This window comes from Chionomys nivalis, chromosome 20 (genome assembly GCF_950005125.1).
Source record: "Chionomys nivalis chromosome 20, mChiNiv1.1, whole genome shotgun sequence".
NCBI classification, from domain to species: domain Eukaryota; kingdom Metazoa; phylum Chordata; class Mammalia; order Rodentia; family Cricetidae; genus Chionomys; species Chionomys nivalis.
Window position 1 is genome coordinate 56,793,268 of NC_080105.1, and position 23,085 is coordinate 56,816,352.

Sequence of the window (23,085 nt, forward strand, 5' to 3'; positions counted from 1 at the left end):
GCCTCTTACCAGTGAGTGACTAGAGGTACGTGTCTCTGTCTCTCTGTCTGTCTGTGTGTTTCAACCTCCAGCCCCTTGCCCGAAGCTCGAGAACTGTATGGTAGTGCATAGAGCGCAGACAGCTGTTGTGCGCTGCAGGCCAGGAACCTGAGCTGTCGTCAGGGGCCTTAAAAGCCTGTGGTTCGGCATTTCACTCAGGTTTCAAGGTGCCCTCAGAGGGGCAGCTCTAGTGTTTCCCACTGCCCGTGAAGAACGGGTCACACACGGGTCAGGAAGTTTGGGGTTAGCTATGTCAATTTTTGGCTGCTGCCTGACTCGAGCTCCCATTTCCTCAGGTCCTGTCTGCCCCTGTCTCCCTAGTGTAGGGACAGCCGCTGACAGGAGACAGTCTCAGATCAGGGCCTGGTTCCCACTTTGCCTACTACGTAGTCTTACTGTCTGTGTTTTGCGGACGCTCTAGAGACAGAGGGAGAGAATCTCTTTCACTGAGTATGTCATCAGGTCCTTGTTCCTGACGGTGGTCCCCAACTGTGCAGAGCCACCACTAGAGGGATGACCACAGATCTCCGAGAGACCCAGGAACCCAGAGACCTTAGCTGGGTGTGGGGTCCTCTCCTCAAGCATTTGTGTCCCTTGAAGGTACACTGGCGCCAGCCAGAGGTGGGGTGGTCCCAGCAACACTTCCTGTCTGTGCTGCACACCCTGGTGTCACTGCTCTTCAAGCCTCACAGCATGCAACCCCTTGTCCTTCCTACCCGGGTTCTCCCGGGCCTCACAGTCAACTCAGGCAGAGTGCGCAAGGCACACCAACACACAGTCCCTGGATGCTTATCTTGGAGATGGGCCCAGGCTTCCCGTCAGGCCACTGACTTGTCTGCAGGGCTTGCGTGGTTCAGCTTACTGCACCAGGAACCTGCTGCCTTGCCCCTCAGAGGAAGTCCTAGAAGCATGCCTGTCTGTCCGTCCTGCGGTGAGTACTGGAGGCTCACAGATTGCCAAGGGCCTCTCGGGTTGCTGTGTGTTGGTAGTGCGCTCTCAAGCAAAACACTCTCCACATCCTGCTCTCCCTAGACTGAAGGGGACTAGGAGCAAATGCAATTGATCTGCAGGTCCTAGGCTGCACTCTGCTGGCTGGTGTGGTTTTTGTCTCGAATGTTTCTCCTGTCTTATAGGGGGCTCTTCTCTGGCCCAGGACAATAATTCTGCAGCCCTCATTTCTTGATTCATGTCTCAATCAGTTTCTCCCTGTGGGGAGTCACATAAGCCCTGGTATAGCTCCTCCTGGAAAAAGGAGATAAAAAATCCCTAGGGATGCTCAGGGCCCTCCCACCATGTCCCATCACAGGGAGAGGCCGGGTCTGTAGGAATCACCGCCATGCTAGGGCACCACCATGGTACCCAAATCTACCCAACTGCCTCCACCCCATCCTGCGCTTGGACTTTGGCCTTGTAAGGGACACAGAGCACTTTCTGTCACTCCTGCATTTGGCAGAAGTTTATCTGCAGGAGGTGTTGGGGCAGGGGACTATCAGGGTATGTTTGGAGCCAGGGAGGACTGTGCGGCTTCACAATGGGGCCTCCAGTCCTTGCATTCCATCCTCCCAAAGGACACCATGTTAGCTATGTTTCTATTGCTGTGACAAAACACCATCACTAAGGCAATTTATGAAAAAGCATTTAATTTGGCTTATTGTTTCGGGGGGGGGTGAGTCCATGGTGTGGTGTGACGGAATGGCCTTATCGTTGGGGGGGGGAGGTCCATGGTGTGGTGTGACGGAATGGAGTTATCATTTCGGGGGGGAGTCCATGGTGTGGTATGACGGAACAGCCTTATCGTTTCAGAGTGGGGGAGTCCATGGTGTGGTGTGACGGAACGGCCTCATCGTTTGGGGGGGGAGTCCATGGTGTGGTGTGACAGAATGCCTTATCGTTGGGGGGGTGTCCATGGTGTGACGGAACGGCCTTATCGTTGGAGGGGGGTGTCCATGGTGTGGCGTGATGGAACAGCCTTATCGTTGGGGGGGGGGGAGTCCATGGTGTGGTGTGACAGAACAGCCTTATCGTTTCGGTGTGGGGGGGGAGTCCATGGTGTGGTGTGAAGGAACAGCCGAGAGCTCACAGCTTGATCCATAACCACAAAAAGGACCAAGAATCCCATGAGCCTTTAAGACCTTGAAGCCTGCTCCCAGTAGCAAATCCCCCTCCAACAAGGCCACATCCTAGGTAGATTCCAGAGCCTGTCAGTGACCAAGCTGTGTCCCAGGGAGTATTCCTTTCAAATGCTGAGAGTGGAGTTGGAAGCCATTTGGGGACGAAAGTGACCTTGAAAATGTACTTGAAGGGCATAGAGCCTCCTCACTCAGATGTGTGATTCCCAAGATATTTCTGTAGAAATGAGTGATAAAATACAGACAGGGACCAAATTTGCCTAAAATACAGAAAACTGCACTTATTCCCACAGAGACATGCACATGCTAAGACAGGTGGATCTCTGGGTTTGCTGGCTGGCCATCCAGCCTAACCGGCAAAATTCCAGACCATTATACACACGAGCACCTCTCCCTCTCACACACACAAGTAGTCAGTTAAATACTCAGAATATCTTTTATTTGTGGTGTTACACAGGAAAGGCATAAAAAGCTTGCTGCATGGGGGGGGTGTTTAAGGTGACATAGGTTGTGGGACGCCACTGTGAATGACTTGCTAAGTGTACCTTCCAGCAGATGCTGGCGGAGGTTTGGCTAGAGCCAGAGAGCCATGTGCCATGGTCGGGGTCTTAAAAAGGCAGGTGCCATCATGTGGGGACTTGGGAGGTAGCAGCTATGATTTGGTAGAAGATAATACTACTGTCCCTGTCGCCAAGGAAACAGGCATAGTCAGAGCATTCTGCAAGTATCCTTGGGTGGAAACAGGTGGCAGTGAGCCTCAGGTCATTGACCAGTCCCCTTTGCTGTCCTGAAGGGTCTGCCTCATTCTAGGAAGACAGTGAAGGAAGGGGAACCACCTACAGACAGCGGAGGCACAGGGACACACAGTTACTGTTGGCTACCGTTGGTGGCACAATGTCCATGTCCTACATGGTGAGAGCTCCCTGGGCTGCTCCCATGTTAGCAGGGCTGAGACCCATGGGTGGTAGGACCTGGAGACCCAGTGCCCACTTGCTGATAGGCAGTTGGTGTGAGTGCTGGTGCGGGGCTGCTTTGGAAGGTTTTCTTTTTAAAGAAAATACTAAGATCAACTTTGGGGTCAGCATCTGAGGTAATAAGTTAAGAGTAAGCACCAAGCTGGGTGTGGTGGCACACGCCCGTAATCCCAGCACTTGGGAAGCTGAGGCAGGAGGGTTGCCACAAGTTGGGGGGCCAGCCTGGGTTATGTAGTTCCAGGCTAGACAGGGATAAAAAGTGAGACACTGTCTCAAACAAACAAAAAAATGGAACAAAAACAGAAGGAGCACCAAAGAGGCCTTCCCACACGGCTGCTGGCGGGCAGGGTGGCCGGCTTATAGGTTCTTCATACACACTTGGCAGCGGCTGATGTGCGTGCGGATGAGGCCGGCCTTGAGTGTGTCGGCAGATGGCGTGCCCTGGAAGTTCTGTTCGGGGATTGTGGTCAGCCAGAAGCTGTACTTGTTAGCATAGTAGTGGCAGGTCCCACGGCCTCCGTTACACTCAATGAAAGGTGTCGCACGGAAGTCCTCCAGACAGCTACCCGGTGACACCAGCGACTGACCGCCACCTTCGTCCCCAGCCGCCGTGTGCTGTGTAGAGAACGAGACGGAGCGTGTTAGGGGTCACATGCCGGACACACCCAGGCACCTCGGCTGAGTGTGTTATCCATCTGCTTTAAGGCAGACGCTCACTATGTTGCCCTGGTCCTGGGATCAAATGATCGCTCGTCCCTTAGTGCCCCAAGTAGCTCAGATCAAGGGACGCATTACCACACCTAGATTTTGCAGACTCAAGTTGCCCGGGACTGGCATCAAGCTCTCTGCATAGCAGAGGGCAACCTTCAGTTCTTGTTCCCCTGGCCTTCGCTTCCCGCGAGCGAGGCTTACAGGTGCTGGAGCTAAAGTTCAGGGCTTTGTGCTTGCCAGTGGAGGACTCCACCAGCCAAGCCACACCCCCGTCCCTCTTTGTTCTGTCAAAACAGACCCTGGGGACAGTGCTCTGCCTTCTGGGTGCTCAGCGGTGCTGAGGTTGCTGGGCCTCATGTCCAGAGTTGCCCTGATGCTGGAGGAGGGTGTTGCAGGTGCAGACATGGCATGAACCACAGCACCCATGACTGGCTGTGTAGTGAAAGCGGCAACCCGGAAGTAGGCACAATCTGTAGATACGGCTGACTACGTTTTGGTTAAACAAAATGTAAAAGGCTATCAATCATCCATTCAAAATGCCCAGTAGATGAAAAAAAAACAACAAACCAATCCTGAAATAGGTAGGGGTTGTGAGCTCAGGTTTGTAAGCTGAGGCAGGAGATTGCCAAGAATTCAAGGAGAGGTTGGGCTACAGAGTGAGACTCTTCCGAAAGTTCCTTCCTTGCCTTGCACATGGCTCTGTTAGCCCACATCAAGCTGGAATTATAGTCCTCAACTCCTGTTCCAGGTATCCTTGTATGACACACAACTTGAGCAATTGCCCCATATGATGTATGTGTGTGCGTGTTTCTATGGAGATCACAGGTTCAAATTGGGTGGTTATTCAGTTGGTTTCCACTGTATTTTTTGAGAAGCGGGTGTCTCCTTGGGTCTGGTGCTTTCTGGCTAGTCTGGCTGGCAAGAGAGTGCCTGGGATTCTACTGTCTCCTAGCACTGAGGTTACAGGCTCACTCCACCTCACTGGCATTTACATGGGTGCTGGGCATCCAAACTTTACTTGCTGAGCTCAGATCTGCAGCCCCGATTTATTCCAAATGTGTGTGCCCTTCCCGTGCCCCAGCTAGGGTGGAGATGGGCAAAGTGACACACGGTTCTGTGCTCAGAGAAGGGAAGAGCACTACATACCATGAGGAAGGAGTAGCCGATCCATAAGCTCCGCCACCCGGCGGGGCAGTGGGGTATAGAGACGTCTTGGCTGTGGACGGCAATGGCCACGGCTGGCGCCTCACACACAGAGCAGCGGCTGATGTAGGGCTTGATTTCTTCCTCAGCCACGGGCATCATGGGCAGCGGGGCAGTGGTGGAGAGCCAGTAGGACTTGTCGTTGCGGCTGGCGTAGTAGCAGACGTCCCCGGGATTGCAGTACAGAAAAGGCATAGTGCTGAAGCGTGCCAGGCAGGAGCCCGCCAGCCCTGCATGAGGAACACATGGGAATTCAGTCCTGCTGCCACCAGGCCCAGAAAGGGACTCCGACTCTGCTGAGGCTCTCTCCAGCTCAGCAAAATGTTCAGTCAGACGGGTCCACCGTCAGCTAATCCACGGGGCGTGAGCCCTGCCCTTAAGCTCCTGTTCCAACTGTGACTTTGCATCCTATCCTGGTTTGTCTTTTCTCCATTGCATTGTAAAACTTACGATGGGGATGGGGCCACAATGGGAATGTCCACAATGCTAGAGGCTGGTTGGTACACTTCCAGGACCCGATGGCCCTAGTGTCACCAACACACAGCACACTCCAGCCTTCCACATGCACTGTGGCCCTCTGAGGGATGGCAGACAGGCTCATCCATTTTGACCTGTGTGTTTTGTATTTTTTAATTCATGTCCTTTAAAGGCACACACATGCACATGCCTGATTTTTTGTGAGCATCTATGTGGAAGGATTAAGTCCATGCCTTCCTCTCTGTCTGGCTCCAACTTATATTCTAGGTTTGGGGGTGGGGGGAAGCCATAGAATTTGGAAGCAACTGGAGCCTCCAATGGAGAGAGCAATCTTGGTTTGGTTAGAGCTACTTGCGAGGTGTGGATGCTATGCCAAATTAAAAGCCCTCCATGAGGGTCCCGAGGCTGAGAGTGTGGTGACTTCAGTTTCCATGGTCTTCCCGGCTTCAGCTAAGTCGGAGAAGGTGGTGGTCATGGAGCTGTAGCTGGGAGAAGCTCATCTCGGGCTCACAATCTCACTGTGACTACCATCGAGCTGGGAAACAGAGTTGGGGCATCATGCAGCACCTACCTAGGTCCTGGTTGTGGGCTTTCTCCTGGCCCTCGAAGTACAGCAGGCTGTACCCGCTCCAAAGTTTGTTCATGCCCACGGGGCACATGGGCTCCTGGTCCGTCTGGCTGTGTTTCACCAGGAGGTAGCCGATGCTGACGCTGCGGCCTGGCATCCCTGGCAGGCCGGGGATCCCTGGACGGCCTGGCTCCCCTAGGACCCGAGAGAAAGTGGTTGCTATTTAACTGCCTGTGGGCACCAGGGCAGAGGACAGGATCCCAGTTTATTTCTAGGATGCCAAGCTTGGGGCACAGGCTTTCTAGACTACAAGCCTCAGGAAAGACAGACCTAAACCAGCTCAGGAGGCCAACAGGACAATAACGATGGCACCAAACATGAGCAAGAAAGGGCTGTGGAGAGATGGCGGCTACAGGAGTGCTCCTCCAGGGAGAGCCAAGCAATAGCAGAACTGGGGAACTGGGGAGCAACTAGGCCTCTTCCTCCCAGGATGGTCACTTCCCAGACCAGCAGCTCAGGGTAAGCTAGGGTGTTCAGGGCAGAACACTCTTCAGGAAGAGTGACACCCACCTGCCGTAACCACTGAGGGCCCCGGTTCTGCCCAGGAGACAGAACATCTCGTCCGCCCAGCAATCGGCCGTCACTGGGCCCGCCCTCCAGGCCTTTGAAGACTCCGCTTCTATCCCCTTCACTCCTAGGACTAGTTCTGATTTGCCCCTGCCGCAGGACGCATGTCTCCGTGGCTGCCCCGGCTGCCACACAGAGCACTCCTTGGTAGGCCACTGTCTTCTGACACTGGTGACACCCCTTGTGTTTGTTACAGCGCAGCTTCCACTGCCACTCAGGCCAAGCTTGGGTTGATTAAATCAAATCTTTTTTATGGGGGAGTAAAAATGGTTGTTACTTCTGCCCCATGTACTAATACTTTAAAGAAGCAACAGGTCTTTTCGATGCCCATGACATGCTTGGGTTGAGACTACAGCTGGGTTTGAAAGCTTATTGAACCAACTCTGCCAGGCACCTGTCTGTCTCTCACCTGTAGACTGGTCAGGGTGTCCGCAGCCTCAACAAAACTGTCCTATAAGCCACCCAATCACGTACCTTCCTGACCAATAGGGCCCTGTTGTCCCATGGGCCCTTGGTCTCCCCGAAACCCTGGAACAGCAGACACGCCACCTCTGCCCTGCGGTCCAGCCTTGCCTGGAGCCCCACGGAAACCTGTAAGACATTAAATAAGTGCATGTCACCGTGCTTAGCAATGTGGTGTCGAGCCGAAAAGGACAGACGTGGGTACAGAGCAAAACAGATGGGGGTCTTTTTCTTAGGTCAGGGCACAGGGACCCTGCCCAGAGCCCTACCTGGATCTCCAGGAAGGCCTTGAGGCCCTATCTCTCCCTGTGCACCGGGAAGGCCTCTCCTGCCCTGGGGACCCACGATGCCAGGCTGAATAGCAATCCTCTGGGGGATGCCTGGGATGCCTGCAATGCCTGGAGCTCCCACGGAGCCAGGAGCACCTGCAAGTCAAAGAGAAGCCATGAGTGTCAGGAACAGGCAACTGCCTCGTGTTTTCACTGTGACTGCACCTGCTTCTTCTCTCTGAAGCCCACCCTGAAGGCACACGGGAACACACCTAAAAGGTCCCCTCACACTGGCTACTCAACACCCACCTTCCACCAAGGCCCTGGGAGCACTGGAAGCCCACCTGGCTTTTCTCTCTACCCTTTAGAGAACGGGGTGCATGCCGGCAAGAGGCAGGTTGGCACTGTCACCCCCACAGGCTCTGCGGGTACCACTCACCTGGGAATCCTTGGTCTCCTTTGGGTCCTTTGGGGCCTCTGTCACCCACGGTCCCAGTGGGCCCCGTGTTGCCCATGAATCCTTGCTCACCCTTGGGTCCTGCAATGATGATGGTACAGTCAGGACCAATGTACAGAATGGGATCTGTGGTCCTCTGCCTGCCGTGCTCCCCGCTTCACATGACACTGTTACCTTTCTCCCCCGGAAGACCAACTACACCGGGCTGGCCCTGGGGCCCTGGGTCCCCAACCCATCCTTTCTGCCCGGGGAATCCTGCAGCTCCAGCGCTCCCCTCATCTCCTTTGATTCCAGGAAGCGCATCTGATCCAGGTGGCCCTGGAGGACCTCGGTAGCCTGCGGGCAGAAGTCACAGTGTGCAAAGGTTACATACGGGTGGAGGAGCTCTGGTCGCGGACCCACGGCTTGCTGTGGGGGCTCCGGCATTATACCCAGTCACTGCCCTGGACGCAGCTTCTGGAGAGCTGGTAACAGCAACAGTATCTCTTATTTAATAACAAAAGCCATTGACAAGACATGTAACAAATGTTACCATTTTAAAGTTGTAAAGGACACATCGTAGGCTTTCCCAGAGGCACTCAGCATCCTTGATGGACTCCATCCTCACTAAACCACAACCCTCCACACCCTCCTCTTCCCAGGAAACCACCTCCTCTCTGCCTCGTGGGACCTTCTATAGAGGTTGACTGTTGTGCCACAATGCATAAACTGAATTTTGCTTTTATTTTTTATCGATGATCACTTGGGCAGCCTCTGTCTCCTGTTTTATATAATGTCTATAGGGACACTGACGTTCAAATAATTGTTAGTTGGTAGCGTCATCTTCACGCCTTCTCCTCTTCCCCCCTATTTTTGGTTTTCATATCTGCTCTCACTTTGTATTTCAAACTGGCCTGAACTTGCTCATACTCTAGGTGTTCTTGGCTCCTTCAAGGGCTGGGTTACAGGCAGTTGCTACCACCCAGCTCCGTCTCTTTTTAATACTTAGCTAGTTCCTGGTAGATGTGATTGATGGACACAGATTAAAGATACAAACCCTAAATGGTGAGAAAGATGAAAACTTGGAGCAGGTCTGAGGCTACCCAGGCGGGTACGAGGCTTATCCGGTCATGTGATGTCATGGGGACCGCGCGGTGTGGGTGATGGGAGTACCTGTTCCTTTGCCTGTCTGAACCAGTGTGTGGAATACAACTTCTCCCCTAGACATATCAGCCATTACAGCAGCTGCCTACCTTCTAAGCCAAATATCCCTGGCGCTCCTACATCACCAGGTGACCCGGTTATGTTGGATGGTGGAGAGATGCCTGGAAACCCCTGAAGTCCTGGGCTTCCGGCTGGGCCGCGCTCCCCTGAGGAGGAAAACAAAAGTCACTTTCAAGGATTCCACTCCCCTCTCACAATGCTCTCTCTAGATGAAGCATCCTTACAGAGGCTGAGATGGTGCTTTGGACAGGGAACATTTCAGGGGAGGAAGAGGCACGTGACTGCCCAGGAGACTGGAGGCTGACCATTAGCTCCTTTTAGCCACCAGCCACCATGAGTCCGGAGAGCCCACTAGAGGGTGTGGCCCTTAGACACTGCCCCGAGAAAATGGCTGTCAGAGCCCATGAGGATGGGACACTGGAGCCCATGATCACAGCTAATCCCTCATTCAGGGTCTCCAATATCAGAGGCAAGGAAGAGGAGAGAGCTTGTCCTTCACCAACTGAGTGGGGCTGGGAAATGAATCAGCATTGGAGTAAAATAAGCCAGACCACAGAGTATAGCAACAGAGACGAGCTGGGAGTTTGTGCCCAGGGATTCCTGTCAGAGGACCTTGGACATGTAGCTTCCTTCATATGCTGTGGGGTCTACTCATGGAGATGGCTACTTACCTGGGGTTCCCCGCTCCCCTTTCTGCCCTGCAGGTCCCACAGGGCCTGGAAATGTGTTGGGTTCTCCTCGGTCACCCCTGTCTCCAGCGGGGCCTGGGAAACCTGGGTCTCCATGGACGTCAGCACCTGCAGTACAATTATAACAGCAGTGGTCGGCACCAACTCTGTCCATGCAGGGAAGGTGGCCTGTTGTGTGTGGTGTGATGGTTAATGGGAACATGAGTGAGTGCATAAATTTCCCTGCAGGTAGATGACTAGTAATGTAAAAATCTATAAAGTTTGATCAAATAGCACTTATAGGATGATTTTTTCCCCCTTCTGTTTAAATATATTTAAAAAAAATTCCCACTGGGCAGTGGTGGTGCACACCTTTAATCCCAGCACTTGGGAGGCAGAGGCTCATGGATCTCTGAGGCCAGCCTGGTCTACGGAGTAAGCCAGAGAAACCCTTTCTCAAAACAAAGCAAAACAAAAGCTCCCCAAACAATGACAACAATGACGACAATGACAACGACAACAAAAACAATGACAACGACAAAGATGACAACGACGACACTCCCCACTGAACAAGGATGATTTTTATAGTCACCGCTGGATACCTGGGGATCCAGGGAAGCCTTTGGTGCCTGGCAGGCCATGTAATCCGCTGATCCCCCGGATTCCCGGAAAACCTGTGGGAAGTGATCATTAGTCATGCCGTGTAGGACAGCAGAGGGCTCCGGCTGGTTCCAGGACAACCCTAGCCTGCTTTGGCCTGTGAGCAGCACTGACCTTTATGTGACAAGCAAACCGCCACTCTCGTGTGACCCATGAGCCTACGTGTGAACCCTTTTCAGACATTTTAGGATGTTTAGAATAGGAAGGGGACCCAGAGGCACTATTTCTGTGATGCCTGTCATGGTGTATACATGATTTATAAAAGCCATTGGGCCAGTGAGATGGCTCAGAGGCTAAGGTGCTTCCATGACAACCTGAGTTCAGTCCCTACACGGAAGCAGAGAACTCACTCTTGCAAGCTATCCTTGGCCTCCTCCATGGCACACCCTGCTCCCAGTCAGTTGTGTGTGCATGTACACACGATAAATGCAATAGAAGAAAAGTCCTGCTTGGAGCAGGGAGTCTGGTGTCACTTCTGTGCTCTCCATTCCTGAGCGTAAGCCTTTCTAAAGACACAGATGACCCCTGGGGTTGGGTGTGGTCACGGGAGCCTAGCGATTTTGTGTCAGGGTCTTGTAACCTTTTACATGAGCACACAGCAGCCAGCAACAGGACACGAGGACACCTGTGTATGTCCTTCTGACTTTCTCATATCTTGTGTAGAGTGGCTAAAGAAAGGCCAGAGACCTTCTTCACAGACCTTGAAAGAATGGTACTCAATATGGAAAAGCAAAAAACCCAGGATAGCCAAAACAATCCTATACAATAAAGGAACTTCTGGAGGCATCACAATCCCTGACTTCAAACTACTACAGAGCTACAGTACTGAAAACAGCCTGGCATGAAAACAGGAGGAGGAATGGGACCAAATCAAAGACACAGATATCAATCCACACACCTTTGAACACCTGATTTTTGACAAAGAAGCAAAAAATATCAAGTGGAAAAAAGAAAACATATTTAACAAATGGTACTGGCATAAGTGGATATCAATATGTAGAAGAATGAAAATAGATCCATATCTATCACCATGCACAAAATTCAAGTCCAAATGGATCAAAGACTTCAACATAAAGCCAGCCACACTGAAACTCATAGAAGAGAAAGTGGGAAGTACACTTGAACACATTGGCACAGGGAACCACTTCCTAAATATAAGCCCAGCAGCACAGATACTGAGAGAAACAATAAATGGGACCTGAAACTGAAAAGCTTCTGTAAAGCAAAGGACACGGTCAACAAGACAAAATGACAGCCTACAGAATGGGAAAAGATCTTCACTAACCCCACATCAGACAGAGGTCTGATCTCCAAAATATACAAAGAACTCAAGAAATTGGTCATCTAAAGAACAAATAATCCAATAAAAAATGAAGTACAGACCTAAACAGAGAAATCTCAATAAAGGAATCTAAAATGGCTGAAAGACACTTAAGGAAATGTTCAACATCCTTAGTCATCAGAGAAATGCAAATCAAAACAACTCAGAGATTCCATCTAACACCTATAAGAATGGCCAAGCTCAAAAACACTGATGACAACTTATGCTGGAGAGGTTGTTGGGTAAAGGGAACACTTCTGCATTGCTGGTGGAAATGCAAGCTGGTACAGCCCCTTTGGATGTCAGTGTGGCAATTTCTCAGAAAATTAGGAAACAACCTTCCTCAAGACCCAGTAATACCACTTTTGGGTATATATCCAAAGGATGCTCAATCATGCCACAAAGACATGTGCTCAACTATGTTCATAGCAGCATTGTTTGCCATAGCCAGAAACTGGAAACAACCTAAATGACCTTCAACTGAAGAATGGATCAGGAAAATATGTTTACACAATGGAGTACTACACAGCAGAAAAAAATGACATCTTGAATTTTGCAGGCAAATGGATGGAGCTAGAAAACATCATTTTGACGAGACCAGCCTGGTCTACAAGAGCTAGTTCCAGGACAGGCTCCAAAACCACAGAGAAACCCTGTCTCGAAAAACCAAAAAAAAAAAAAAAAAAAAAAAAAAAGAAAACATCATTTTGAGTGAGGTAACCCAGATACAGAAAGACAATTATCACATGTACTCACTAATAAGTGGTTTTTAAACAAAATCAGCCCACAAATCACAATCCCAGAGAACCTAGACAACAATGAGGACCCTGAGAGAGACATACATAAATCTAATCTACATGGGAAGTAGAAAAGATCTCCTGAGTAAATTGGGAGAGGGTTGAAGGAGGGGAGAGGTAGGAAGGAGAGCAGAGAAAAATGTAGAGCATAATAATAGCTAAAATTAAAAAGGCCAGAGACCTCCCTGGAAGCTTCCAGTCACTTTTCTGTAGGCGTGTGCCCTCTCTTTTTTTAAAAGATTTATTATGTACACAATGTTCAGCCTCCATGTATGTCTGCAGGCCAGAAAAGGGCACCATATCTCATTACAGATGATTGTGAGCCACTATGTGGTTGCTGAGAATTAAACTCAGGACCCCTGGAAGAGCAGTCAGTGCTCTTAACCTTTGAGCCATCTCACCAGCCCAGCGTGTGCCCTTTTTTGCTGAAGAGTGTGCCTGGTTTCTGGTCAGCGGATTCCACAGCTGCAAACCTGCACTCAGTATCCTGTGACCATAGTCAGCCACTGACATACCTGTCCCTGTCTACTCACGGGGCTCAGACAGCAGCCTACAGCCAGGTTCCTCTCCTTGCAATCTGGCAGTCTGGACACTGGGCCCTAAGCATTGGTGGTCACTTGTCTCTCTTCCTAAAAAGAGATTCCCTTACCTGGCAACCCTGCCACTCCTGGCCAGCCGTAATCTCCCTTGTCACCAGGTAGTCCGCTTCGTCCTGGGTCTCCCTGTGGCCCTTGCAGGCCTGTGAGCCCTGGAAAACCTGTGGGGAAATGAGCAGGAAAAGGCTGAACGTGTGTAGGAGCCCTGACAGGTGGAGCAGGCCTCTGGGGAGCCTCCCACGAGGTCCTAACTGGCCCTGTCCACTCCCCATTACTAAGGGCTCCCATAGCCCACATGGCATCGCTATGCACTGCTGGTCTCCAGACGGAGCCAGGCAATGGGACGAATGTACAGGGCAGTCTCTTGGACACAAGTGTTTGCAGTGGAACAAGTGTTTGCAGTGGAGGAAGGAATGGCTAAGGTGGCTGGCCGCTTGCTCCTGGTCTCAGGAGGCCACACCCCAGGGCAGGCTATGGCTACAGTAATCTCACCTGTTTGCCCTTTAAGTCCAGGAGAGCCCTGGGCTCCAGCCATGCCTGTTATCCCAGGAAATCCAACGTCACCTTCGGCTCCTTTCTCGCCGAATAATCCCTTGAAACCTGGAACCAGAGATTGATTTGCTGTTCTACAGAGGACACATGCTGACATGTATGACTGTGTCGGCTGCCTCCCGACGTGGGGGCTGCTCCTGCACAGTGGACCACGCTCAGCAAGCCAGGCCCAGAGGCGATGCTCTGGGCTGTTGGAAGAAATGAGGTAACTTGTGTACCTGGAATTCCGGTGACTCCCCGTTCCCCCTTCAGGCCTGGGCTTCCTGGTAAGTTCACAGTGTCCCCAATATCACCTGTGACATGCAGAGAGGAAGATGAACTCTAGGTCATTAGCTTTGGACCATCTGCTGTGCAGTCTGGCTCCAAATGCCCAGCAGCACCCCCAGGCCTGAAGGCACCTCGCTTAGCCAGGAGCTAAGCTCTGACCTCCCTGCTTTCACTGTCCCAATGACACTTACCAAAGTCCCCAGTAGGGCCAGTCTCGCCAAAAAGCCCCGCTACCCCTGGGGCACCCTTTTCGCCCTAAGACAAAATTGAACAGAAACAATATTGAGGCCCCAGACACTGAAAACCCAGGACAGGGGCAATGGTAGCTGGTGAGCACTCAGGTTAAAGCTTGCCTGAGGATCAGAGCGCAGAGCTAGGCACACTAGTTAGCCATAGAGGCCAGGCAGTGGTGGCACACTCCTTTGATCCCAGCACTCGGGAGACAGGGATCTCTGTTAGTTCAAGGATACTCTGGGCTACACAAAATTGATCCAGTCCAAAAGAGAAATAGAGGCCACATAAAGGCGATCCCAGAATTTGGGATCCCATGCCTTTAATCCCAGTGCTAGGGAGCTGGAGACAGGAGGGATATGGCTGGGTGGAGAGAGGAATATAAGGTGGGAGGAGACAGGAGCTCCGTATAGTCTGAGGTTTGGTGGAGACAGAAGCAGTCTGAAGCAGTCTGAGGACAGGGCCGCCCCTTTGGTCTGAGCACTGGAAGAGGTAAGAACTCTAGTGGCTGCAGCTCTGCTTCTCTGATCCTTCAGCTTTCACGCCCTGATAGTTGACTCCGAGTTTTTATTATTAGGACCAATTAGAATTCGTGCTACATGCAGGTAACCTTGTCCTTAGAAAGCCTTTGCTGCTTCCAAATCTATGGCTTGATCCCAGAGCAGAGGAGGGGAGTGGATCTTGTAGAACAAGCAAGGCGGGGGCATCTACTCACCCGACTTCCTATGAACCCTGGGAACCCAGTAATCCCAGGAGGGCCAGCCACCCCTGGCTGTCCTGGCGTGCCTGGTATGCCAGGGACTCCGATGTCACCCTTGACTCCCTTGATGTAGCCGGGCCTCCCAGGTAGCCCTGGGATTCCAGCCTGCCCTGGGATCCCAGGCATTCCTAGGTTACCTGTAGGAAGAGCAGCAAGGCCTGATAAGGGCAGGACCCCCCCCCCCCATGCCTACAACTGCACTGAGCGTATCTCCCAGTGTCCAGAGCTCCAAACCACAGCACAGAAAAGGGGCGTGGCTCTGGTATCAAGATCAGGGAGACGCTGATTATGGGGAGACTTAAAGCACAAAGTAAGCCTGGCAGTGCAGGACTGTCCTGGAGTCCAGGCAGGAGGGCCAGGGCGGGGGCAGAGGGAGCTGGACCCCCTCTATGCTGCCTCACCTTTCAAGCCCAGGTAGCCTTTCAGGCCCATTGGTCCTTCATCTCCCTTTTCTCCTTTGATGTCCTTCATCCCGGGCAGGATAAGAGGAGGTGGTCCTGGAGGGCCCCGGTCCCCTCGGTTTCCTGGAAGGAAGCAGAATTCTGTCATTCCCCAAGACCCCTGATGGTGAGGGAATCAATCGCTAAACTGGTCTGGTCCTCAGAGCTCTGTGTTGAGCACGGGAATGGGGGTTCTGGGGAACCACAGCGAGGGAGTACAGGGCAACCGCATTTCAAATTTAATTTTAAGTGTCAGGTCTCTGTTCCGCTCTGTTTAAGAGAAGGTTCCACATAGATTTGGCTGCCCTTTGAGCTCACTAGACATCGGTCTTTCCATGCCCTGGGATACACGCATGCCCAGTCCTAATTTAACTTTAAATGAGCAACTTTGGCTCCATGTCCTAAAAGATCTGAGTTAGCATGGGATTTACCTAAAAACAAAGGTAATCTTGAAATCTTGGGAGAACTATTCTGCTAGAAAACTAACTTATAGGTTAGTGCAGCAGGACAGGCCTGCAGTTCCAGTCACAGGGCGACCCAGGTGGGGACATGCTAACAAGTCTATCCCAGGAAAACAAAATGAAGTTTAAAATGAACAAATATACATATACGTATATATACATACATATACACATACAGACATACATACACACACATATACATACATATACATACACACACACATATCTGAGTCCGGCTTATTTACCAAACAGAAACCTCTGGATCTGAAGCAAGGCCATACCTTTAACACCTGGCTCGCCGGGCAGGCCCTTCAGACCAGGCACTCCAAAGAACCCAGCTTCTCCTTTGACTCCTGGGAAGCCTGGTCTTCCTTTGAGTCCCAGCATGCCCTGGAAGCCATCCATTCCGGGTGACCCTCGGGCACCTTTGGAGGAAGAAGGAGGTTAGTGGGGACCAAGTGTGTGAGACACACCGGCCTCCTGCATCCTTGACACTGTGGCCATGTCCCTCACATGAGAGCCTGTGAAGTCCCTTTGCCCTGAGCAGGGATTTCTGGGACAACCACTTTCTAAGAGCCTCAGAAGTCAGGCGGGTGACAGCATGAGGTGGCACAGAAGAGTCCCAGGAGGATTTCGGATGGGTCCCACAGGTGAAAGTGACCCCAGTCCTTTTACACCATGGGCAGATGCCAAGGGCTTTAGGGAGGTCACCAGGGTATTTCCAGAAACTTCTGCCCACAGAAGATCTCTTGCAATAGTTTCAGTGTGTGTGATGAGTTCAATTCCAGGGGCCAGGTGTTTGATAAAAACACCATCATCCCGGGATCTGAACCTGTTTACAGCAGGTTCTGTCTAGACCCTTCCTTGTGCTGATAACCCTGAGGTAAGAAGACAAACTGGCTTGCTGATGGACAGTAAGTAGCATCAGGTAATCTCCTGGGTTCCTGCGGCTTCAAGCTGGCAGGTTGGTGAGGTCAGTCTCTAGCCAGCTTGGGAACCCCTGGGACAGCTGCTTGAGTCAGAGAGTGACCAACCTCACAGCCCCAGCAGGGGAAGTTTTTGCCTGACTTCACATTTATTTACCTTTTTGCCCAGGGACACCAGGCATCCCCGCCATTCCTTTAAATCCAGGGCTTCCGGGATGACCACGCTCGCCTGACACTCCGGCATCACCTCTGTCCCCAGACAGACCTTTCATGCCCACAGGGCCAGGGACACCAGGCTCACCAGGTTCACCCCTATCTCCCGGTAAACCTATCAGGGAGAGAGAAACAAAATTAAAGGGCATATGGGCAACCCTTACAAGACCTTTGGGAAGATAAATTTCTTGGAGGAAACCAGAAAACTGTCCCGACAGAGATGAGCAAAAACACGGCCTGTGAGCCCTGCAGGGATTAGACTTCCTAGAGAGGTCACCGTGACAACACCGGGGGCCGACCATGGAGTGAGAGCCCAGTGTGTCCTCCCCAGGGACAGCTCACACACAGGGACCCATGCTGATGGCAGCAGGACACTGTCAACTTGGGTCAGCTACAGTGATCCAGGGTAAGCCAACAGGCAGAGTTTTAGCAGCGGTTGATGCTTGGTCAGCCTTGCTCCTTCCCGAGTCCCTGACTCAGTCCTGACGCTAGAGAACCACCAATGTCCTCCTGTACCCCTCCACCGTTCAGGTTCCCCCACAGCAAGGAGCTGGTGGCCTTTAATCCCTGGCTTACTACGTTTGTCTATTTTAAATCTCCAGTGGCCCCCAGCTTGGTATTTAACACATTCTATCTCCTGCCCAATCTCCTCACCTAGTCACCGCCCCTCTCCTTCAAATGAGCTCTCAGCTCAGCCCTTGGGTGCTTGTGCCTCTGTTCTGATTGCCCTGTTTCTTAGGTGTCCTGTCCACTCTTGCGCCACCTACCTCCTGCTCGGTGCCAGGGTCTTCCTATTTGCATGACTCTTGGCCTCAAGACATGTGCCATGTGCAGCAAGCCCCCCCTCCAGCCTCTGCCTGCCTTACCCTGACCAAACACAAGCTTGTCCACGAGGGAGATCATCTATCTCTGGGCCTTTGTAGTCTTTTCTCCTGGATCATTGGAGACCATGTGTGGAACTAGGAGCTGCTGAGCCCCTGGGAACATGAGGCAGAAGGCCTGAACCTCCTTCTCAGCACTGGCCACCAGCATGGCACGCAGGAGAGCTGGCTTCGCTGGGGGTCCAGGCAGCAGTTTGGGATACAGACAAAGCCACACATGGGTACCCCTGAGACCAGGAAAAGGCCTGGTTTGCAAGAGGGTCTGTGTGCATAGTTGATTGCTCACAGAGATGGTGAAGGCCCTCTGCAAAATTACTGCCCAACTGTGGCAACAGGGAATGCAGGAGGATTAGAGATTTTGTTTTTCAAGTTTAGGAGTAAAGATTCCATTAAGAACTTTCTCACTTGTCAGTGTATGGCACCGTTACAACTTTTATACGTAAAAAAAAGGTCGTAATTAGCAAAACAAAAAATCAAGAAGCCAGATCAAGTGGCTTACACCTGCAGTCCCAGCATTTGGGAGACTGAGACAGGAGAATTGCTGGAGCCCAGAAGTTTGAGACTAGCCTGGGCAACATGGTCAGAGTGGGTCTCACAAAGCCATAACCAAACTTTTGGAAACGTTTGCTGGTCCATGAGATGCAAAAGCCTTGGGTCAGTTTTGCGCTGAGTGCCATGGGAGAGCTAACCACTCTGGTCTAGCCGCTCGCTGCCAGTGCCCTACGGACATCTCCACCCGTGACCACCTTCCCTGCCACCCTGAATGTCTCCTTTCTGCACCAGAGCAGGGATTTTGAACCTTTGCAGTGAAATTGTCTGTTTTCCTAATGAAACCACACGTAGGCCCTCGACAGACACAACAGGTGCAGGCTGAGCTGTCTCCTCCAGCTGTTTAAATTTTTTTTGACAAAAGATAGGATTTGTTTTTGGAACCCCTTGCAGTTCTTGTGGGTTCCTTGGAACACAGCTTGATGATTACCCACGAAAAGACATTCTTGGGGTGCTGAACTCTTACCTCCAAGGCCGGGGGAGCCTGGCAGCCCCAACGGTCCCTCTCGTCCAGGAGCTCCTGGGAATCCATGTTGTCCTGGGGGTCCAGAGAGTCCTGGCTGTCCCGAAGGTCCTGGGAAACCTGGCTGGCCCTTGGATCCTGGCATTCCGGGCATGCCTTGGCTTCCTGCGGAGCCAGAGACAAGAGTTGTGAGATATCTCTGCTTGGTTCATCACAGGGAATTCCTGCTTGATCAGACTCAGTATAGAAACACCAGCAGGAGGCAGTCAGGACTGCAGGAAGCACTCTCCAGGCGGAGCAGAGCTAAAGCCACAAAACATGCGAGTTGCTAGGGCACGGAGACCAGCGTCTTGAAGGTTTCCTTCTGCCTTTGCTACTGTGTGAATATTCCAGGACAGGAAACCCAGTTGCTGCTGCGTGTGAATCCTTAGCCTAGTTTTCTCAGCTTGGCAAGATCAGTATTCAGCCACATTTAAAAATGTTCCTGAGCCGGGAGTACACGCCAGCAGTTTCTGGGATACATACTTCCCAATTTGCACACCGGCTACAGGTCTGAAGAGAAAGCAGCAAGCCTGTTTGGTGAGCTGAGGACCTAGAGCACAGAGTCTGTGGGCCACTGTCTCCTGGCCATGGACGGTTAATATGTTGTCCACTGCATTCTCTCACATGCACACCAAAGCCACTGAGAAGGGTGTTGTACTCATCCTGGGGGCTGCAGTGCGACACCCCCACCACCTGTCAAGCCACTCACCTCGGAATCCAGGGGGTCCTCTTTCTCCTGGAGGCCCTTTCAGTCCAGGATGTCCTGGTAGTCCAGCATCTCCTCGGGGCCCAGGTTGGGCCCCTAGAACTTCCCCTGGAATCCCTCTGTCTCCAGGGGGTCCAGCTGGTCCTGGAAGTCCAATAGTGCCTGGGAGTCCATCTGGGCCCGGGAGGCCTGTAGCACCTTTGGATCCTCGAGGTCCCATGAATCCTAAAACAAAACAAGTCTGCACTGTTATGTTCTGAGATAGCATTGACAAGCATCGAGAAAGAGCCAGTGTGTGGTGAGGTCTCAGAAGGGTTTCTGCAGCCTGAGAGCCTGGACCTCTTAATATCATTAAACCTCTTCGATTTCCTTCACTATCGGCTTTCAGACTCCGCTGCCATCGAAACATGGAGTGATGAAAATAGACCCCAACACCTAGAGATGCTGGCAGTGGGGAGTGAGCGGGAAAGCTGTGGACAGCTGTACAGGGACATTCCATGTGGCACTGAGCAGGGGCCATTAGACTCTGTGTTTATTCTTTTTGAGATGGAGCCTCACTATGTATCCCTGGCTGGCTGGAAGTCGATATGTAGACCAGGCTGGTCTCCACTCACAAAGATCCGCCTGCCTCTGCTTCCTGAGTGCTGGGATTAGAGGTGTGCGCCGTCCCACCAGGCACTGAGTGCTTATCTTTAACTATCTACCCATTTGGACTGAGGAAATCTTGGGGGAACTCAGTGGTTAAGAGCATGGTCAGTTCTTGCAGAGGACCTAGATTTGAGACTCAGTATCCACGTGGGACTCACAACCATCCTTAACCCCAGTCCCTGGGAATTTGATGCCCATTTCTAGTCTCTTTGGGTGCCAGTCATGTGCATGTACACATCTACATGCAAATACTCTTACACACTAAAAAACAATAAAAAAGCTTGGAGAATTAGTGAAGCGCACCTTGGTATTCCTGAAATGATGAGGCCACCAGCGTACTGAACTAATCAATATGCTAATCCCTTTGTGGATTAATAACACAATAGCATTATTGGGAGGCAGTGGAGGTAGGACATGCTGGGTTAGTAGGGATATGTTCTTGGTGGCTATATCTTTTCCCGGATCTTCCTGTATTGCCCCCTTTTCTGCTTCCTGGCCGCCGCAATGTGAACAGCTCTGCTCTGTTCACCTTACCATGATGAACGGATGCCTTTGAAACCGTGAGCCAAAATAGACTCTTCCCATTGTGGATTGTTTTCTCGGGTGTACCCGTCATGCAAACCTAACTACGCACCAGCAGCCAATGGTGACAGGACTGTCTACACGTTCAGAATACTCTGAGGAGAGGCCAGTGCTAGGCTGTTCACTATCCATTAAGGGATATCTCCCTGTGTCAAGCTTGTGGCTCCTGCCAGATCTCTGCAACCATCCAGCACAGCAATGGTTAAAAAAAGTCAAGAATTTTTTTTCTTTTGGATTTTCGAGACAGGGTTTCTCCATAGCTTTTGGTTCCTGTCCTGGAACTAGCTCTTGTAGACCAGGCTGGCCTCGAACTCACAGAGATCCGCCTGCCTCTGCCTCCCGAGTGCTGGGATTAAAGGCGTGTGCCACCACCGCCCGGCAGTGGTCAAGAATTTTTAACTTCTCAAGAGCTCGGACAAGAGTTATCAATCCTAGAAAATAATTGAGCTGGGGTGGACCTGGTTGTACACACAAGCCATTCCGTCAATGTAAGGACACAAGTTGTGTGGACTTACCTGGGGGTCCTGGGAAGCCTTCACGACCTGGGTCTCCAGGAAAGCCCTTGAGCCCTGGTCCTCCAGATTCTCCTGGGACTCCTGGCGTTCCTCTGCTGCCTTTGATACCTAGACACACAAGGAAACCACAGTCAGTCATTGTCAGATCCTCTGAGGACCAACGGATGTGATCCAGCTTCATCGTGAACCAATGAGGCCTATCATGGAACTTGGAAGAGATGAAGGTGGCGGAGGCCAACATAAAATGGCTCTTGCTACAGCTGAGGAACCTGGATGGAACCAAACTAGACCCTCTGAATGTGGGTGACAGTTCTGTGACTTGACCTGTTGTCTATAGGAGTCCCTGGCAATAGGACCAGGATTTACCCTAAATGCATTGACTGGCTTTTTGGAGCCCATTCCCTATGGTGGGATACCTTGCAGAGCCTTGAAACAGCGGGGAGGGACTTGGTCCTGCCTCAACTTGGTATGCCAGACTTTGTTGATTCAACAAAGCAGAAACATCAGGCCATGGCATGAAGGCTGAATATTACCTGCAGGGCCTGGGGGTCCTGGCTGGCCAGGTGGTCCTGGGGGGCCTCCAATGCAACCTGGAGACAGAGGAGAGGTAGGTGAGCCGAAGTGATGTCAATGCTGAGGCTCATTGCCTTGGGTACCACTGGGTCAGAAGAGGTCGGGAAGACTGGCTACTACTTAATGTCCAGATGAACTCAATGACCTAATTGCTCCTGGCTCTGACGCAAACAAAAGCTGAATTTCATCATGTAAAGAAGTCAGACTATTAGCATAGACTACATGCTAGCATTGTTTAATATTATATTAAATAAAAAAAAGTCTAATAAAAAGTGGAATTGTGCTAGTAAGTTTTCCCACGGGGACAAACCAAATCATTGTGGGTCCTGATAGGTCCGGGGGACAGGTTTCTTCCATCTGAAGACATTTGTCAGTAGATGGACACACATTTATAATTTATAAAGAAAATTGATTTCTTTGTGAATGGGCATTATTCAGAGTGAGCCACCACGATTGGTTGCTTTGAGCAGGCGCAAAGTTAAACATAGTGTTGCGGTTTAAATAGGAATGGCCCCATAGGCTCCTGTGTTTAATGTGTGGTTATTAGGGAGGGGCATTGCTTGAGAGGGATTAGGAGGTGCGCTCTTGTTGAAGTGTGTGTGGCAGCACTGGAGGAAGTGTGCCACTGGGGGTGGGCTTTGGGGTTGCAAAAGCTCAAGCCAGGTCCAGTGTTTCTTCCTGCTGCTTGTGGATCTGAATTTAGGACTCCCGGTTATTCCTCCAGCACCGTGTCTGCCTGTGTGCGCCCATGCTCCCCGTCAAGAAAATGGACTAAATCTCTGAAACCGCAAGCAAGCTCTCAGTTAAATGCTTTCCCTTCTAAGGGTTGCCTTGGTCATGGTGTCTCTTCACAGCAATAGAACACTGACTAAGACTCCCAGGCTGATGATGCCCAGCTGGCCTCTCTGCTGTCTGTTCTAGGAGTCCTTCTTGCCCATCTGCATGAGAACACAGGCCAGGCTCCCATGGGGCACTGGCCATTGAGTCCCACACTTTATACTGCCCAGAGTGGTGACAGTCTAGAGACTCCTGGTCTCCATCACTGTACCTGGCTGCACGATCACTTGCTGGCCATCTCCTATAGGCCTTTTCACACCCGTGTCACAGTCTGGAGA

General features: G+C 51.5%; 1 protein-coding gene across 3 annotated transcripts in view; it reads right to left on the minus strand.

Moving 5' to 3' along the window:
* Window positions 1-2,580: 2,580 nt before the first annotated feature.
* The window catches only part of Col4a2 (collagen type IV alpha 2 chain), a 134,070-nt gene continuing 113,565 nt past the window's right edge, over window positions 2,581-23,085 (minus strand). For all 3 annotated transcript variants that reach the window (XM_057752424.1, XM_057752425.1, XM_057752423.1), the window contains exons 26-48: window positions 23,019-23,078; window positions 21,931-21,987; window positions 21,398-21,505; window positions 19,656-19,877; window positions 18,908-19,069; window positions 16,956-17,126; window positions 16,154-16,297; window positions 15,373-15,495; window positions 14,927-15,108; window positions 14,172-14,235; window positions 13,932-14,006; window positions 13,654-13,761; window positions 13,215-13,322; window positions 10,390-10,461; window positions 9,791-9,916; window positions 9,149-9,265; window positions 8,091-8,252; window positions 7,899-7,997; window positions 7,460-7,615; window positions 7,203-7,319; window positions 6,105-6,296; window positions 5,000-5,286; window positions 2,581-3,757 (exon numbers count right to left, since the gene is read on the minus strand). In XM_057752424.1, coding sequence (XP_057608407.1) covers window positions 3,500-3,757; window positions 5,000-5,286; window positions 6,105-6,296; window positions 7,203-7,319; window positions 7,460-7,615; window positions 7,899-7,997; window positions 8,091-8,252; window positions 9,149-9,265; window positions 9,791-9,916; window positions 10,390-10,461; window positions 13,215-13,322; window positions 13,654-13,761; window positions 13,932-14,006; window positions 14,172-14,235; window positions 14,927-15,108; window positions 15,373-15,495; window positions 16,154-16,297; window positions 16,956-17,126; window positions 18,908-19,069; window positions 19,656-19,877; window positions 21,398-21,505; window positions 21,931-21,987; window positions 23,019-23,078 — 3,170 coding nt within the window. In that variant the 3' untranslated portion in view covers window positions 2,581-3,499. The remainder of the gene's footprint in view (window positions 3,758-4,999; window positions 5,287-6,104; window positions 6,297-7,202; window positions 7,320-7,459; window positions 7,616-7,898; window positions 7,998-8,090; window positions 8,253-9,148; window positions 9,266-9,790; window positions 9,917-10,389; window positions 10,462-13,214; window positions 13,323-13,653; window positions 13,762-13,931; window positions 14,007-14,171; window positions 14,236-14,926; window positions 15,109-15,372; window positions 15,496-16,153; window positions 16,298-16,955; window positions 17,127-18,907; window positions 19,070-19,655; window positions 19,878-21,397; window positions 21,506-21,930; window positions 21,988-23,018; window positions 23,079-23,085) is intronic.